At 36.7% G+C, this 20,269-nt stretch overlaps 1 protein-coding gene across 1 annotated transcript in view; it reads left to right on the plus strand.

Moving 5' to 3' along the window:
* The window catches only part of MYO3A (myosin IIIA), a 201,491-nt gene that overhangs the window by 39,599 nt on the left and 141,623 nt on the right, over positions 1-20,269 (plus strand). Inside the window, exons 6-8 of the mRNA XM_037146339.2 lie at positions 1,291-1,436; positions 4,005-4,070; positions 6,976-7,131. Of these exons, the coding sequence (XP_037002234.2) occupies positions 1,291-1,436; positions 4,005-4,070; positions 6,976-7,131 (368 nt within the window). The remainder of the gene's footprint in view (positions 1-1,290; positions 1,437-4,004; positions 4,071-6,975; positions 7,132-20,269) is intronic.

Consider the following 20,269-nt stretch of genomic DNA (forward strand, 5'->3'; position numbering starts at 1 on the left):
AGTATATTTTTCTTTAATTAATGGCATAAACCTGATTGCATTCCTTCAAACTTGTCCCATTCTTCCCTTAGGTACCCCTGCCTTCTAGTTGCCAGGAAAGATCAAGACCATATAATTAGGCTGCTCTCAAGTTTATTTTTCTTTACCTCCTTCGTTTTTAATTCACCAAAGATATGTTCTTTATCTTGCCAAGATGTACAACTTCATTTACTTATCAACTGTTTATGGAGTGATTGATTGTACAATCTTTAGCTGCACATTTGATCCCATCTCTTTGCATTTGGGACATAGTTTCTTTGCCCTTTCTGTTTGACATTTTCACATATATTTCTTTTCATAAGCTTCTTCCCTTATGTTTGCAAACCTGTGTTTGCTAAGGTAGTCTATGTTCTCAGAATGAAACTACTACTGCTAACAATTTGAGCCTTTATTCTCCCAAGTTACTCCTTTTACTTACAGCAATCAAACTTCATCAGTTTGAACATTTACACACTGTTCTAAACATCTTGCTACATGTTTTTTTTTAATTCTCACCTGAGGACATGCTTATTGATTTTAGAGAGAGTGGAAGGGAGGGAGAGGGAATGAAACGTCCATGTGAGAGAGAAACATTCATTGGCTGCCTCTTGTGACTGAACCTGCAGCCCAGGTGTGTGCCCTGACTGGGAATCCTGCGTTCCAACTAACTAAGCCACATGGGCCAGGGCACTACATGTTTTTTAAAGTCACAAACCTGATGCGGACACCGGCCCACAGTGTCCATGTCATTATGGATGAAATGAGACATTCACACAGACTACCGAGTCCTGTGGAGGAAAAGGGACAGCATGGCTTTTCTCTCAAGGGGAACAAAAGCCACAGCCCTTGCCGGTACCAACCTTTATCGGGTTCAGCATATTACATGAAGGTCCTCATTTACTATGCACAGGTTCACTTTATGTGGTTACCTTTTACAGACAGCAAAGGAGCCAATGGCACTAATCACATCACAGAAGAGGGATATTTGCAAATGAAAAGGCAAGAGTGGTTAAACTGGTTATACTGGTCCTTGGAAGGTCTAGCATGGATTTTAGGAAGTTACTTTACAGTAAATGTTTACCACAAATCTGGGTGAGGGAGTTTTTAGCAAAAAGCAAGACTCAAAGCCGCCTAGGTACATAGCAGACCTGATCCCTCACGGGAGAACCTATCCATGGGCGTGGGTTCTGTGCATCTCCGAGTGGGAGCTGGGCCCACGCCACACAGAACTGTCTCCTACGCAAACCACTTTTCTTCTTCATTTTCTTCTAGGTAATTGCATGTGAACAGCAATTGGATACCACGTATGATTCCAGATGTGACACGTGGTCCCTGGGAATCACAGCTATTGAACTAGGAGATGGAGACCCTCCACTGGCCGAACTGCACCCCATGCGCGCACTCTTCAAAATACCAAGGTCCGTGGATTCTAGTGCTTGGTCCAGTGTCTGCAGCCCAGCTTTCCTCCTCCTACCACTGAGCTCATCGTGCTCATCATGGAGATAAATACTCAGATACATGTCAGCCAGTTGGGGGCAGAGCGGCCTGGAATATCATTGTGCTTCTTTCGAGATACTGTATTTGCTCGATAGTTTCATTCCCTTGGTCTACGTAGAAGAGTTTTCTGCTGATACATAGTATGTCTCTTTTCTTCTGCAAGGATTTGATCTCAGAAAACAGCAGCTCCTCCTAGTCTTTACTCGCTCCCAGCTTAGTGAGGCACCCTGGTCCATGGGAGTGCCATAGTCACTGCTTTGCATCACTCTGTTGATCTAGTAATTTTCACTGCTTATAAGACTTCTCTTTGTTTAGAAGTTTAAAATAAAATTATAAAAATTATCAATAAAATTTACTCATAAGATAATAATTACTTAAATACATTAATGTTTTGAGTATATTAACATAAGATGTAAACTTAGAAGACTAATCTATTTGGAGCCATGAAAGCACATTCCTGTATCTATGTAGACCCCTCCCCTTCAGTGTGTATGTTGACAAACTTTCTCCTGCTTTTTCTATTACTCTTTTATGTTTTGGTTAGTTCCTAGATAGTTCAGAAAACTGACATGAAAAGACTGCCTATTTTTATTACAGATGCGTTGTCTTCTGAAGACTTTCTTAAAGATTTTGCCTGGTACCTTAGTTTTGATGGAATGCACATGGAGGGCCTATGGTCACAGGGTCCGAGGCACAGTGCCAGATGGTATGTTATGGCTTGTGACCACATTTTCTATTAAATTCTATGGTTCCAGTGCCTATAGAACATAGAATCATATGTAGAAAGCCCTAGAGGTAGTTTTCTAGTCCTAAGAATGAATGCCAATATTTTATCTTCATTTCCAAATGAGTCCATTTGGAATATTTGGCATGGAATTAAATTAGTATAAGACCAGAGCATTCACTTTGTTTGTAATTTTACTTTTAAATTTCCTGTCCTATCTATAGGTTCTGAACTGTGACACAACAGTGTCCATGTATCTTTTAGGTCTTATGTTTGTAAAACACACTGCCTATTTGGTAAGTGGGGAAACAAGATTACAAATAAAAACAGAAACCCTGCTATACCATGTCTGAAATTGGAGGGAAACAGAAAAACACTCAGCATTTCCAGGCTCCTATTATCAGTCAGTGTGTATAATGAAGCACTGAATTTCCCAAACCATTTTAACTATGGTTTAAATGCCCACAGTTCACCCAGTGCTATTGCTTTTGGAGACGATGCTGCATGGAGGGGTAATGACACCACGCTGCTGACACACACTGTTCCTTCCCGGGAGCGAGGCACTCTGTAAACTACGTCATCTTAGTTCCTCCTTCCTTCTCTGACCACCAGTGCATCTGTAAAATGCAATTCTAAGAATTCCTACTGACTATAGAAGCAAGTATAGAAAAGGAATCTGAAAAGCTACTCAGTTCTGAGTGCTGTAAAATCACCAGAACTTTGTTATCCTCAGAGCAAGCCAGTATATCTCCTAGAAAGGAAATTCTGGGGAAAACAAGAAACAAAGCAAGGTTGTTAAGGAAGGAAAGAATTACTTCTTTTAATGTGCAAATCAGCGCTCTTCCAATCATCCTAAGAATTGTAAAATGAGCTTTCTGGGTGATCTAGGGTAGATGAGTAGCTGCACTTTTCTTTAATGAGCCTGTACACACTGTACATTAATTTCATTATAAGCTATTTAAGGAGTGATGCAGGACTGAAGACAAAATGTTTCCATTCCACTAATGAAAACAAAGAGCTGTTAGAATTAACATAAAACAGTACTTCAGCAAATTCAACTACCATGGTCGGTCAATGTTGCTTGATTACAGAGTTAGCACAGCCTCATTTTCAAGTGATGTTCTTTTGTATTCATAAACATGTTGAAGAAAAAATTTGTTCAGCTTAAAAATGAAAAGAATCAATAACAAAATCTTCTTTTGTTATTTCAGAGCTTTATATTGTTCATTCAGTTCTTTGCTTTCTGTAACCTTATTTATGGCCATGTATTCAATAACAATGGAACAACCCACAGAGTCATTGTCCTCACTGTCCTATGCCCTTCTATGCTCCAGTTTCCTCCATCTCCTGAACGCCTCCTGTCAGGTCACCTCTGTGTACCCTGGGTGTCCCTCAGAGACTTCTGCAGGGCCCAAAGCAAAAAACCCTTTTCCTTGTATTCCTTGTCTCTATTCTGCTAAGTATTGATGTTTTCCCCTAGGGCTCTCAGGTAAAAGCAAAAAGATTCTTTAAAATAAAAAAATTTTTCAGTTAGAAAAATTGGGTCATCTATTAAATGCTTTCAGAGAAACAAGAAACCTGTCATTTTATATAAAGAATGATTAATAACTCATTATCTGCCTTTGAATTGGAAAATGATGGTAATGCTTGATTTTACCTGGCAGGACCTGTGAGAGCAGTGCTGGCTTGGTCTGTCTGGTTCTGCCCCTAATTTTGCACCAACTCAGCCATGTATACAATTCAACCTTGATTCTTGTTTTTCTAGGAATCCACCTCCCAGACTAAGGCAGCCTGAGATATGGTCAGCAGAATTCAATGATTTCATTAGCAAGTGAGTAACAAGAGAGTGTTTTTTTAAAAATTGAAGCGATACCATGCTGCTCACCTTGAAATGTGCCTTTTAGAACAATTCCTTTATGCTGCTGAATCTCTTCCTTACTTTTTATCTATTAAATAGGCCCAGAGGTTTCCATTGTTTTCTTCAAAACAAGCATTTGTTGATTCTCATGAATGTTCAGTGTTCCTTGAATTCATTGTTCCTCAAACAATGTCTTAAGGTCCTGTTTATCCACTTACTGACAGTGATGCTTATGCAGACGTTTTTTCGTCGTTCAGTAACACATTCTTCTGTCCACCTGCCTTTAGCTGCCATACCCACAGCTTCTCCCACCTGCTCACCCACCTTCTATTTAGTCTGTTATTTAACCCCCCCGTTTATCTTCATCATTAATTCTCATCACAGGGAATATTCATGGCAGTTGGTGGATCACATAATCATAAAGATAAATTGCTTATACATTTGAAATTCAGTGAACATTTTTAACTTGGTGATTCAGTGCAGTGCCTTGGCAATTCCAGATGCTGTTATTCTAGTAACTTCCAAATACCTGTCCCACAGACTTTTTTTTTAATTAACCAATTACATTGTTAGGCCCTATGAATGTTTCCAGTTTTCTTTTCTTTACTGTCATTCTATTATAGTTGTCCCAATTTTCCCCCTTTGCTCTCCTCCTCCCAGCCCACCCCACCACTCCCACAGTCCTTGTTTTTTTCACACTCTATTATCACTTCACCTTAAAAAATAAGAATATGGGATGACCCCAGCTTGTAAGTGGAAGAAAGAGGTCACTAAGATTTGGTGTCATCTCCACTCAGAAAATGTAGAAAGTCATACCCATATGTAACTGCCGTCACTGGTTTTCCTACCAAGGATATCTACTTATTCTTATGAAGAGAAGGGGCATAGGTAGATTTAACAGTTGTGTAAACCCAGAAAAGACTGATGACATTTATTTCTTAGTTTTCACTTAACGAGTCATTACTGAGTATGTATTATGCACCAGAGGATATTTAATAAACTGCAATCGAATTTCACAAATCTCTTGAAAAAATCATTGGTAACTTGGAAAGTCTCCTCTCAGTTCGTAATTATACCCCATGTTTGCAGACCCTCAGTGGAACCTGGTGACTTTGACATATTTCACACAACATCACCTCTGAGGAACATTTCCTGATTTCCTCCAGGCAGTTAGTATTCTGTTCTGTGTGCTCTCGTGGCATTTTGCTTGTCTTCCTCTAGTAACGTCGCCACTTCTATCTGGCTCCCTTCTTTGAGGCCTTTCTTCCTAACTAGACAAGCAACTGCAGGGCACTGAATGGGCCTTAATTGTCACTGTACTCCAGTGTCTTAGCCAAATACCTGTGTACATCAGATATTTGATGAAGTTTTACTTACATAAATAATTTTTTGAATAATTTTATATGTGACTAAACTCAATATATACACACAAGTTCTTAAGATGTCAGAAACTGACACATTCTATTAAACTAGATGAAAGCTAAGAGCTTTCGTTTTCATTTTCATCCTTATTCCACCCTTATTTTCTTAGTGTGTTTTAGCATACCTCGGAAATATCTTTTTGGTTAAGGCTGATAAAATTAATGGCCTTCTTACCATTTCAAGAGAATTAACAATACAGGTTAGAAATGGCACTGGTCAGGTCAAGATTCCTTCTTTTTTTTCTTTTTCTGTGACCTCAAATGACAGCCCGACTCTGACCAGTTTTCTCATAATCACAGATCCCCCGAATCTGGGGGTTGGAAGGATATTGTAAATTTATATAGCCCAAACTTATATTTGGAGTGTAAATCCTTCTCAAACATATCCACTGTATGTCTCAAACATATCCAATCAGTAAACACCCCGAATAAAAACAGTCTGTACTTCCCAACGTGGCCCAGTCTACCCTTGGGAAACCTCATTGTTGAAGTTCTTCTTTATGCTGACCTGAAATCTGTTTCTGTCTTTTTTTTAATTTACTTTATTTAAGAAACAAAAAAAGATTGATTTATTGCTCCACTTATTTATGCATTCATTGGCTGATTTTTTTATGTGCCCTGACTGGGGATTGAACCCACATCCTTGGCATATTGGGATGATGCTCTAACCAACTGTGCTAACCAGTCAGAGCCTGTTTCTCACTTAATTCCACCAGTCCATCTTAAGGTTTCTGTTTGTGTGTTTGTTTATTATTTTTGTTATTATTCTTTGTCTCTTGTGATCACTGAGCACTGTCTAATCCCTCTTCCAAATATCTGAAGACAGTGCCATAGCTGAAGGAAAATCCAAAGTTTGTTCAAATGTTCCTCCTGTGACGTTGCTTCAGGGGCTCTCCCTCCTGGCCTCCTTTCTTATGACTCTGCTCTAGTTGAACCTTTCAAGGAGTGAACCGCACATACACTTACTGATATGGAATTGTAATCATCCTAAGTGCATTAGCCTTCTCAAATGAGTTAGCAGTTTTATCACTTAGAAAGAACTAGATCAATTGAGAAGCCTCTAAAAGCATTAGCAAAGGGAATCTGAAAGGTTTGTTTTAGTTTTAGATAAATGTCAAAACTGTAATGACTTTATTGTTGTTTATTTTTAACTACTGACATGTAAAGGAGACTTCACGGTGCAGACCAAGTTTAATTATCACTATGCGATAATGCTTTCTGGGAGACTAAGGAGTAGTATTTAGATAAAAGTTGGTAGCACTACAGCACAATCACAGATGTGTGCACTTTCACAAACACTCACTTCATCATATTGCAGTTTAACATCTTGTGAGTTGTTTCCTGGGCTGAGCATTTATGAAGAGCATTGTTGTGTTATGTTAGCATAGCTTTTAGAAATATGAATCCTAGTTGATCTAACTTATCTAATAATTTCATGTTCTTTTTTGCCAGTGCAGGTGCTTGACTAAAGATTATGAAAAACGTCCAACAGTGTCAGATCTTCTACAACATAAATTCATTACTCAAATTGAGGGCAAAGATGTGATGTTGCAAAAACAACTCATGGAATTCATTGACATTTATCAATGCATGGGAGGCACAGAAAAAGCCAGGTAATCAAATGATTCTTGATTCCAAAATCCCAAAGATCATTACAAAATGTGAACAATTTTATAATGAAGGAGTTATTAAGATGAGGAAAGAACTCATTTAAATTCCCTCCTTGCGATTTAGAGATATGGAACACTTACTGTACATGAAAAGTGATTGCTGCATGTTGAGTTGCATTCCAGAATTGGTAAAATTACTGGCAACCTTTTTTAAAAACTTCATCAGAACAAAGAATGTGAACTTCAATAGGTGATTAGTATTGCTGCATATTTTCATGTATTTTCTAGTCCTCTGTAAAGTGAGGTAGATTGAGGTTTAAAAAGGAACATAAAATTTGAAAGATTTTTGATGCTAATATTTGTTGGTATCATTTTCCCTGGTTCAATTATATTCAAAAATAATTTTAATGTCTTTATACTTTCTATTTGGATTTTTCATAATCTACTATGTATTTATAATATTGACTATGTTTAATACTAATTTTAGATACTATATGTGTTTATTCTAGGAAATTTAAATGAGAGTATAGAACATAAAAATCATTCAAATATAACATTTTAATTTATAACCTAGAATCTTATGAATAGAAATACATTCTAAAACAAAATTAGAGTAATACTTCTGTTTTAAGAACTACCTTCTTTCAGTAAATAGTGAATATCCATATCATTGAATATTCTTCTACCACAAATTTTTTAATTCTTGTACAACATTCTCTTCCATGACCATTCAATGACTAACTTAACTAATCCCTTAATATTTTAGACATTTAGGTTATTACTAATTATTTTTATTCCAATAAATGACACTGAAAAAAATCTACACATGAATCTCTTATTATTTCCCTAAGGTAAATTGTTATAGATGTGTTGTTAATCTAAGAGTAGTGTCCTGTAATTTAAATGCATTCTTGAGAACCTTAATAGTTTCATCTCAGGAGCATATCACTATTTAGGGAGCTGGGGTAAGTAGGCAGAAAATAGGACATGACTTAAAAGGTATTTGAATTTCTGTTGTAGTTTTACATATTTAATTACTATTTCCTTAGTGCTTACTACATGCCAGACATTGTATGAGGACTTTATTTATGTTACCTCATGCACTTTTACAACAACCCTGAGGAAAATATTTTATGATACCCCATTTTCACAGCTGAGAGGAACTGAGGTTTGGTTTGGTTTCTGTTTTCTTAGAAAGAAGAAAAGGGAGGGAGAAATAGAGGGAGAGAAACATCTATGATCTAGTTAGTGCCCCTCATATGTGCCCCAACTGGGGACCAAAAGGCAACCCAGGCATGTGCCCCGACAGAGAATGAAATTGGCAACTTTTTGCTTTGTAGGATGATGCCCAACCAACTGAGCCACACTGGTCAGGGGTTTTTGGTTTTTTGTTTTGTTCTGTTTTGTTTTGTTTTTTAGAACTAAGGTTTTAAGAGACTCATTAATTTGTATGAGGCTGTATAAGTAATGAATGACTTAGCAAGAATTCAAATCCTGATCCAAAATCCCAAGCTTCATTCATTTGAGTGTAAATTTATATCTTGAACAGTTACCTAAAAATATTATTTAAGCTGTGATTTGTATTATAAATAAAGGAAAAACCTAGCCCACTTAAATGATGACAAATTCCAAATTAAAATTTGTTTTTGTGATAGTTATATTAACATATTATCTTTTAAATTTCTCTTGCTGTATGTATAAAGCAAAATAACTTTAATATTTTATTTGACATGCTCTATATGCCAGTGGTAATTAACTTTCATATATTTAAATTAATTTTGCATATAATTATATCGAACCAAAAGGAAGCTATGTAAGCATTTAGTAACTCAAACATACTATCTCTCAGGCCAAAAATCCTGGCTGTATTTGTGGTACTGCTTCAATCACCCATTTGTCCCAGCATATGCACTTTTCAAACCAGGATATAAAGCAACTTTGACACATTTCTCAAAGGATTAACAAATTAAAGACAAACTAAAAAACTATCTAACCATTCAATGCTAAAAGTGCCTGGTTCAAGCTGTCAACTCTTTAGTTCGGTATAGGGCTTTATGTAATGGAAATGCACTTGAATGGGATTTTGATTTTATAGAAATAAATGAAAGGAGAAAGCAGAAAAATCAATAGTAAGTAATAATAAGGTTTTTTCAGTGTAGTACAATGCATGGCTCCATTTTACTTTCTATTTTCTGAGCAAGATAATTTTTCTCTAATGGCTGTGATCATGTCATGGTGAGAATTATTCACCCTTTGGAACATTTACTCCTTTCCCGTAATACATGGGACTTCTAAACTGTTATCTTGGCTGCTCTTATAACAAACATTCTTTTGATTCCGTCTCCACTTCAATCTCAGATATTCCAAAAATGCTGCAAATTCAACATGTCTTAAATTGAACTTATGCTGTCCCACCCAAAATTAGTTCTTTGTTCCCTATCTTATTAATGGTGACACCACTCGACCCATTATGGCAACTAGAAATCTAGGTATCTTGACATATTCTTCTTACCTACTGTCTGTTTTTAGTCCACAGGAGGACTAAATTTTTTACACTCCCACTCAACATTCATTTGATGAAGCCATTGTGTAAAGCTCTGGGTGGGTTGCTACCCAGGGATCTGAAAACTGAAGCAGCTATGGAATCTACTCTTGGGGGGGTTTACTTTTTAGTGAAAGGCATAAGACAAGCATGTAAATAAACATTACACAAAGCGAGAAGTTTAAATCCCATAAAAGGAATACAAACAATGTTCTGTGAAATTTTGGAAGTAGAGAATATTTCTGCCAGCAGGTATAGGACAGGTAGGCTTATCTGGAAGGCAGCCTTTAAATCAGCACTGCAAGGGATAAACACGACTTAATTATATGAAATATGGTGACCACTAGATGAACATTATTGTGAAAGAACAGCCTGAGCAAAATCATGAAAGTGAGGAGACGTGCTCACAGAAAGGCAAACATATAACCAATGTTGCACAGGAGAAACTCAGAAATAGCATTGGAGAGACCAGACCAAAAGGATCCCTGAAAGTCAGGATGAGAGGGTTGACCTGTGTTCTTGACAGTCCACACTAAAGGGTACCTCTAAGATACCTGTATCCCATTGTGTATCCTTTAATGGTTTCTAGTAGGAAAGCTATGGATACGCCAAGACATACTACAACAATAGTTTTGTATGCATTTTGCTTGTTGCCAATATTTCTTCATATATTTAAGTTATTGTATTTTTTAAATATAATATTTTCGAGTCAGTGGTAAAAGTAGATCCCTATGTTTAATTATCAAGGCAGTTTGTAGCCAGTTTGTAGATATTTTGAGATGATGAATCTATTGATACATGTTTATTTCTATGTTTCTGTGGGATGTTTTTATTGTTGGGTGTATGTATACTTATATTCTTAGTAAATTTTATTTTTGAAAATTCCAATCTTATTTTGACCAGAGCAGAAGGGCAAAGGAATTGTGTCTATGAAATCTAGGAGAAAATGTCCCATCAAGGCACAAGTTAGTGGCAGTGTCTATGCAAGATAGAGACGAGAAAGAGACAGATGAAGCTAGGAGAATATAGTAAGGGCCCATCTGGGACCAGAATATTAGGAAATGATAACTGATTTTTGCCCATCTGAAATATTACCTCGTGCCTTTCTCTTCGACTTCCCCTTCTAGAAAATCCCCCAAATAAGAGTTGAGTAGCTTTTGGAGCAATTTAATAAGGCATAGGCGATTGATTAAGCACTCCCTGGGGAAGACCATTAATGAGAATCTGTGCTCCTAAGTAGCAGGATATAAAGGGATTCAAATAAATGAGAAGAGGCAGTTGCTAAAATGTGCTAAGAAGTCATAAATAATTCCTAGGAATAAGTTACACTGATACTTAAAACAAAACAATAAAAACAGAGGAGAGAGCCATTAAGTTCACACAATTTTCCATCTGTGTTGATTCACATAACACAGGAAACCAAGACGGTGGGGGGGGGGGGGGGGGAGAAAAAGAGCCGTGCAGAATGGTGTCACATGCAGAAATCCAGGGGCCAGAGCCCATTCGTCCCTAATACCTAGTTCATTTCCTGTCTGTATCACACTGTCTTTTTTAGCCTGCAAAGAATAATCATAAAATTATAGACTGTTATTGCTGGAAGGAAACTTTTCTCCTGGTTCCTTATTTTAGAGATCAGAAAACTAAAGCTAGAGGAATTTTAAAGCCAGTTAATGGTCAGCCCTGGGCCATAACTCACCTGCCCTAATTTTCAAACCAGTACTTCCACTAGCATCTGTGTTCCTCACTGATGAGGAACAAAACTGATGATACAAAGAGTTTTTGTGGGACTTTTGGGGGCTGCTTTTTATGATTTACTCATAGTGAGCATTTAAACTTAAATTTTAACCAATTTATTTACAATTGGGATTTGCATTACTGAGTAGTATATTCAAGGGTCAAGAAATCTTTGCCACATTTTCCCAAAGACATTTGTTTTCATTAAAAGAGTTGAATGGAAACAACTAGTTTAAAACGGCAATCTAATTCACAGCATCCTTGAAATGTTTGGGAAATAATCATTTAGGAACTAAATTTTAATGACCACTTGACATGAGTTGATGACTTTCAACACTGTGATCTTTTCATTTCTTTTGTAACAATTCTTCATCTCTGCTTTGTGTTTAAGGATCTGCATTTGTTATTAGTAATGAAGTTATCAACAGGGACCAATAAAACCACATTAATCAAAAAAGTCTTAGTTTCATTTTCTCTGCTAATTACTACTGAAAGGTGTACTGCATTCTAAGACTTTATTTAGCATGTTATATTCTGTGCTCTATGGTATTTATTTTTCTATCCTTAGTTTCATTTAGGTCTAAAATGGTAAGTCCTCAGTGACTGCCATATGTCTTTGATGACAATAAATGAGCCTGTGATACCCACAAGTGATACCCACATTTGTGGGTACAAATGAGCCCATGTACCCACACTCAAGCCACCAAGTCAATAGCTGGTTGCAGAAATGAAAATCAGGCATTTTCATTTCTTTTTATTTTGGCTCATGCAATAGTCTATCCTTGAAATCCTCCATTTGTCATCTTCTTGAATATAAACTTGAGAACCACATCTCCAAATGTCTCGCCCTTGAGAAGCCTTTTCCCCAAACCCCAGGTGTGCATTTCCATGTTCTTCCTCTGTGGTCATACAGCATTGTGTTCAGACTTCAGAGTGAGACAGACCTGGAATTAACTCCTCATCCTCTGTGCACTAGTGCTGCCATGCAGGACTAGTTTAGTTCTTCTGTGGAATTTTGTAAGTCAGGGCAAGTGACTAAACCTCTCTTAGAGCCCATTAAACTTGTTTATGAAATGGGAACAATACTGAAACTTACCCTATCCAGTTCTGAAGATAAATGAAACACCCTAAAAAGCATGAAACTCAGTACCATCACTTTATAGACAGTGATAGTCATCTATATTTTGTGAATCTTAATCATCGTTGTATGTCCCATGCTGAATCTAGTACCTTGCCTGCAGTAAATGCTCGGTAAATACATATTATCTTGAACTAAAGAGTTTGGATTGAAATGTGGAATAAACAAATCTCATCTGGCTCTATATACTCAATAGACACAGTTAATAGCACATTTGGCTATTACTTTACTGAGACTAACTGGAGAAGCAATTAACATGAAAGATGTTTTTGAGAGGAGTTTAATTTTTTTTTCTAAAGAAAACTTTTATTTTAACAGTTCTCCTTTTTTATTGTTCTCCTGCTAAGTTAGTGGCAGAAGCAAAAAGAGGACTTAGGAAAAAAGACGATGAAATATACATTAATTGTGGAGGACTCCAGCCAGCAGAGTCCGCCTGTTGTGGCTGACGACAAGAATGAATGCACAGGTGACAATAATCCTGTGGAGAAAAGGGGAACAGCATGGCCTACTCTCTCAAGGGAAGAGTGGGTCACCCCTTGCCTAAACGGGCTTTTATTGTTTTCCTCAGGTCTTACATCAGAGAAAGATTTATCATCTATTACATAGAATATTATTGTCTACATTTTAGGTACAATCAAGAAAATGAAAATAACATGCAGAGGGGAATGGCAATAAGCTGATTAGCTCTGTCCTTGGGAAAATTCATACAGGCTTTGGAAATCATCTTGAAGATAGACAATACACATTTGTTGTTTTAGACCAGGGTGATGGAGTTTTAGCAAGAACAAGCCATAACAGTCTGTATGCAGTTTCTAGGCCTGATTCCCATGGGAAAGTGGCTCCTGCCCACCACTTTGCTTCTGTAGCTTTTCCATACAGGGCTGAGTCACATTTGCCAGACCAAAACAAACCGGTCCCCTACAATTAATATCTCATAAGTTTCTAACACTATCTATGTGAAGTTGCAGGATGTGGGTCACGGTCCTTCTATCAGGATAACACTATTGAGGTGCAGGGAGCTATTGCAGAACTGGGACTAGTGAGTCTCTGAAGTTCATCTCTGTGATGTTTCTTGAAATTTAGTTATTGTTCAGCAAGATAATCCAACTGATACACTGGGGATAAATTATAGGTCCTAGGAGGCATTTTACTAGCGGAAGTTATGGATTAAATGGATTTGGTCATGCCACTATTTCAGAGGCCTTATAACTAACACACATAGCTCTGCAGCTGAGATGGCAATGCTGGCTCTCACAGGAGAGTGTTGTATTTTCTGTCTGAAGCCCCTCTCATGGGCCTCAAACTCTCATCATCACTCTAATTTTACCATCAAGCCAACACAGTTATTCACATGCTCTTTCTTCAACTTTATCTTCACCTTCCTCAGTCCATCACTTTTCTCAGATAATGGTGAATAGAACTTTGAGACATGTATTGATACTCTCTGCTTCTTAATTCCTTTGAAGGAATAATGAATATTAGCTTATTTGTAAAGTAACCCTTACTTATTATTTAAAAATCCAATTTGTACATAACATATAAAGAAGCTTTAGAAACCACTGTGCCATAAATATCTGATGAACACAATTCCAGATATTCATTCTCTCCCCCTCTCTCTCTGTCTCTCTGCCTCTGTATGTGTGTGGGGGGGTAGCAAGAGACAAAGAACGTTTTTAATTTAATTGAAATTTTTATTGAAATAATTAAAATTTTACATGTAAGAAATAATACAGAAAACCCCTATACTCTCTACTAAATTTTCTTCAGGGGTAAACATGGGCAAGACTATGTACAGTAGTTCCCTCCTATCTGCAGAGGGTGCATTCCAGGACCCCAAGTGGATGCCTGAAACCTTGGATAGTATTGAACCCTATATATACTATGTTATTTCCTATGTATATATCCCTGTGATAAACTTTAATTCATAAATTAGGCTTAGTAAAAGATGGACAACTACTACTAATAAAATAGAACAACATACTGTAATAATTCCCCTGACAATCATTAATTGCCTATAAAAGAGTGGGTTTATTTCTGTGTTCTCTTTTCTATTCCACTGATCCACAGCTTGTCTGTTTTTATGCTGTTATCATAGTGTCTGATTACTGTAGCCTTAAAGTATAGTCTCACATTAAGTAGAGTGAGTCCTCCAACTTTGTTTTTCTTCCCCCAAATCACTGTTGCTATTCAGGGCCTTTGGTAGTTCCATATAAATTTTTGAAATATTTGTTCTAGTTCTGTGAAATATGTCATTGGAATCTTGATAGGAAAAGTGTTCAATCTATAGATTGCTTTGGATAGTATGGATATTTTAATGATGTTAATGCTTCCTATCTGTGAATGTAGTATGTGCTTCCACTTATTTGTATCCTCTTCAGTTTCTTTAGTGTCATAATTTTTCTGAGCGCAGGTCTTTTACATCCTTGATTAAATTTATTCCTAAGTATTTTATCCTTTCTCGAGCAATTATAAATGAGATTGTTTTATTAACTTTCCTTTCTGATAGTTCATTATTGATGTATAAAATGCAACTGATTTCTGGATATTTGTTTTATATTCTGCTACTTTGCTGAACTTACTTATCAATTCTACTAGTTTCTTGGTGGAATCTTTAGGATTCTCCATATGCAGTATCATATTACCTGCAAATAAGGACAGTTTTACATCTTCCTTTCTAATTTGGATACCTTTTATTTCTTCTTATTGTCTGATGGCTGTGACTAGGACTTCTAGTACTGTGTTGAATAAGAGAGGTGAAAGAGGACATCCCTGTCCTATTCCTGATCTTAAGGGGAACAGTTGAAGTTTTTCCCATTGAGTATGATGCTAGCAGTGGGTTTGTCACATGTGGCCTTTATTACGTCTAGGTGTGTTACCTCTAATTCCCACTTTGCTGAGAGTTTTTAATCATAAATTGGTGCTGGATTTTATCAAATGCTTTTTCTTTTTTAAAAATTTTATTTTAATTGTTGTTCAAGTACAGTGTTCTGTCTTTTACTCCCATCCCAACCCACCTCCCCAATGCTTCCCACCTCCCTCCTATTTCCACCCCCCTTCGTTATTGTCCATGTATCCTTTATACTTGTTCCTATAAACCCTTCTCCTTCTCTCCTGAAATTCCCTCCCCTCTCCCCTCTGGTCACTGTCAGCCTGTTCTCTATTTCAGTATCTTTGGTTATATTTTGCTTGTTTGTTTGTTTTGTTGTTTAGTTTCCTGTTAAAGGTGAGATCATATGGTATTTGTCTTTCAACACCTGGCTTATTTCACTCAGCATAATGCTTTCCAGTTCCATCCATGCTGTTGCAAAGGGTAGGAGCACCTTCTTTCTTTCTGCTGTATAGAATTCCATTGTGTAAATGTACCATAGTTTTTTGATCATTCATTTACTGATGGACATCTAGGTTGCTTCCAACACTTGGCTATTGTAAATTGTGCTGCTATGAACATTGGGGTGCATAGGTTCTTTTGGATTGGTGTTTCAGGGTTCTTAGGGTATAATCCTAGCAGTGGAATTGCTGGGTCAAAGGAAGATTCATTTTTAGTTTTCTGAGAAAATTCTATACTGTTTTCCATAGTGGTTGTACCAGTCTGCAATCCCACCAACAATGGATTAGGGTACCCTCTTCTCCACAACCTCTCCAACATTTGTTTATTGCTTTGTTTATGATAGCCATTCTAACCTGTGTAAAGTGGTATCTCATTGTGGTTTTAATTTGCATTTCTCTGATAGCTAGTGATATTGAGCACCTTTTCATGTGTCTCTGGATCCTCTGTATGTCCTCCTTGGAGAAGTGTCTGTTCTAGTCCTTTGCCTACTTTTTAATTGGGTTGCTTGTCTTCTTAGAGTGGAGTAATGTAAGTTCTTTGTATATTTTGGAGATTAAACCTTTGTCTGAGGCATCATTGGCAAATATGTTTTCCCATACAGTGGGTTCTCTTTTTATTTTAATACTGTTTTCGTTAGCTGTGCAGAAACTCTTTATTTTGATGAGATCCCATTTGTTTATTTTTTCCTTTATGTCGCTTGTTCTAGGGGACATATCAGTAAAAATGTTGCTGCATGAAATATCTAAAATTGTCATGCCTATATTCTCCTCTAGGACTTTAATGGTGTCATGGCTTGTATTTAAATCTTTTATCCACCTTGAATTTATTTTGGTGTATGGTGTAAGTTTGTGCTCGAGTTTCATTTTTTGCACATAGCTGTCCAGTTCTCCCAACACCATTTGTTGAAGAGGCTATTTTTACTTCATTTTATGTTGCTGCCCCCTTTGTTGAATATTAATTGACCATAAAGACTTGGATTTATTTCTGGGCTCTCCGTTCTGTCCCATTGGTCTATGTGCCTGTTTTTATGCCAGTACCAGGCTGTTTTGATTATAGTAGCCTTGTAAGACAGTTTTGTATTAGGTATTGTGATCCCTCCTACTTTGTTCTTCTTTCTCAAAATTGCAGCTGCTATTTGGGGTCATTTATGGTTCCATATAAATTTTTGAAGTGTTTGTTCCATGTCTGTGAAATATGCCATTGGTACTTTAATATGTATTGCATTGAATCTGTGAATTGCTTTGGGTAATATGGACATTTTGATGATGTTAGTTCTTCCAATCCATGAACACGGTATATGTTTCCATTTGTTTGTGTCTTCCTTGATTTCTTTCTTCAGTGTTGTGTAGTTTTCTGCATACAGGTCTTTTACCTCCTTGTTTAGGTTTATTCCTAGGTATTTTATTTTTTCTTTTGTTATATCTAATAGGATTTTTTTCTTGATTTCTGCTTCTGCTGTTTCATTGTTGGTATATAAAAATGCCTTTTATTTGTGGATATTGACTTTGTATCCCACTGTTTTGCCAAATTCATTTATTAAGTCAAGCAAGTTTTTGGTGGGGTCTATAGGATTTTCTATATACACTATCATGTCATCTGCAAACAATGACAGTTTTGTTTCCTCCTTTCTGATTTGGATGCCTTTTATTTCCTTTTCTTGCCTGATCGCTGTGGCTAAAACTTCCAATACTATATTGAATAGAAGTGGTGAAAGTGGATGACCTTATCTTGTTCCTGATCTTAGTGGGAAAGATTTTAGTTTTTGCCCACTGAGTATGATGTTGACTATAGGTCTCTCATATATGGCCTTTATTATATTGAGGATTGCTCCCATTATTCCCACTTTGCTGAGTGTTTTTATTATAAATGGGTGTTGTACCTTATCGAATGCTTTTTCTGCATCTATTGATATGCTCATGTGATTTTTGTCTTTGCTTTTGTTTATGTGATGTATTACATTTACTGATTTGCAAATTTTGAACCATCCTTGCATCCCTGGGATGAATCCCACTTGATCATGGTCTTTTTAATGTATTGTTGGATGCAGTTTGCCAATATTTTGTTGGGATTTTAGCATCTATGTAATTAGCAATATTGGCCTGAAGTTTTCTTTCTTTGTTGTATCTTTATCTGGTTTTGTGATTAGGATGATGCTGGCTTTGTAAAAAGAGTTTGGGAGTCTTCCATGATTTTGGATTTTTTGGAATAGTCTGTGAAGGATAGGGATTAGCTCTTCTTTAAATGCTTTGTAGAATTCTCCTGTGAAACCATCTGGTCCAGGGCTTTTGTGTGATGGGAGTTTTTTTATTACTGCTTCAATTTCATCTGTTGTTATTGGTTTCTTCAGGATTTCTGCTTCTTCTTCATTAAGTTTTGGAAGATCTTATTTTTTTATAAATTTGTCCATTTCACCTAGGTTTTCAAATTTCTTGGCATACAGTTCTTCATAGTAGTTTCTTACAATTCTTTGTATTTCTGTGGTGTCAGTTGTAATATCTCATCTTTCATTTCTGATTGTGCTTATTTGGGTCCTCTCTCTTTTTTTTCTTGATGAGCCTACTTAAAGGCTTGTAGATTTTGTTTATCTTTTCATAGAACCAGCTCCTGGATTGATTGATTCTTAGAATTGTGCTTTTAGTCTCTACGTCATTTAGTTCCGCTCTGATCTTGGTTATTTCCTTCTTTCTACTTGCTCTGTGCTGTCTTTGTTGTTGTTCCTTGAGTTATTGTAGATGCAAGGTTAGGTTGTTTGTTCAAAATGTTTGTATCTTTATTAGGTAGGCCTGTATTGCTATAAACTTCCCTCTTGGGACTGCCTTTGCTGTGTCCCATAAGTTTTGGGTTGTTGTGAGATCATTTTCATTTGTTTCTAGAAACTTTTTGATTTCTTCCCTAATTTCATTCTTGACCCATTCATTGTTTAATAGCATGCTATTCAATCTCAATAATTTTGAGTGTTTTGGGTTTTGGGGAAAAAATTCCCTTGGGGTTGGTTTCTAGTTTCAGTCCCTTGTGGTCAGAGAAAATGCTTGGTATGATTTCAATTTTCTTGAATTTGTTGAAGCTTGTTTTGAGTCCTATCATGTGGTCTATCTTTAAAACTGTTCCATGTGCATTTGAAAAGAATGTGTATTTAGCTTCTTTGGGATGAAGGGCTCTACATATATCAATTAAGTCCATTTCCCCTAGGGTGTTGTTCAATGCCACAATATCTTTGTTGATATTTTGTTTGGGAGATCTGCCCATTTTTGACAATGGGGTATAAAAATCCCCTACTATAATTGTGTTGCTATCAATATCTTTCTTGAAATCCTCTGAGATTTTCTTTATATATGTGTGTGCTCCTATGTTGGGTGCATATATATTTACAATGTTTATGTCTTCTTGGTAGATTCTTCCTTTGGGTATTATGAAGTGACCTTCTGGGTCTCTCTTTATGGCCCCCTTTTTTAAAGTCTATTTTGTCTGAAATGAGTATTGCTACCCCTGCTTTTTTTCCCTGTTCGTTTGCTTGCAAAATTTGTTTCCAGCCCTTCACCTTCAGTCTGTGTAGGTCTTTTGTCCTGAGGTGGGTTTCTTGTAGGCAGCATATGTGTGGGCCATGCTTTCTTTTCCATTCAGCTATTCTATGTCTTTTGATTGGAGCATTTAATTCATTTACATTTAAGGTTATTATTGATAGGTACTTATTCATTGCCATTTTTGTACCTGTGTTCCTCTTTGTCTCTCTCTTTTCCTTTCCTTAGAGCAGTCCCTTTAGCATCTCTTGCAGAGCTGGTTTGGTGAAGGTGTATTCTTTTAGACTCCTTTTGTCTGGGAAGCTCCTCGTTTGGCCTTCTGTCTTGATTGAGATAAAGTAGACTGGGTAAAGTAGACTTGGTTGAAGGCCTCTGGTTCTCATTACTTGAAATATTTCTTGCCATTCTCTTCTTGCTTGGAGTGTTTCTATTGAGAAGTCAGCAGTTAACTTTATTGGGGCTCCCTTGTATGTTACTTCCTTTTTCTCCCTTGCTTCCTTTAAGATTCTCTCTTTGTCCTAGAATTTTGCCATTTTAATGATGATGTGTCTTAAAATGGGCCTCTTTGGGTTCCTCTTGATTGGGACTCTCTGTGTTTCCTGGATTTGCATGACTTTTTCTCTCATCAAATTAGGGAAGTTTTCCATCATTACTTTTTCAAATAGGTTTTCCATCCCTTGCTCTTTTTCTTCTCCTTCTGGTATTTTTATTATTCAGATATTATTATGTTTTATATTGTCTCACATTTCTCTTAATCCCTCTTCATTCTTTCTGAGCCTCTTTTCCTTTTCTTGCTCTTTCTGGGTTTTGTTTTGTTTTTACACTACTTTGTCCTCCAACTCGCTGATCTGATCTTCTGGTTCATCAATCCTGCTTTTGAT

This window comes from Artibeus jamaicensis, unplaced genomic scaffold (assembly GCF_021234435.1).
Source record: "Artibeus jamaicensis isolate MK-2021 breed Jamaican fruit bat unplaced genomic scaffold, CSHL_Jam_final contig_867, whole genome shotgun sequence".
Taxonomy (NCBI): Eukaryota; Metazoa; Chordata; class Mammalia; order Chiroptera; family Phyllostomidae; genus Artibeus; species Artibeus jamaicensis.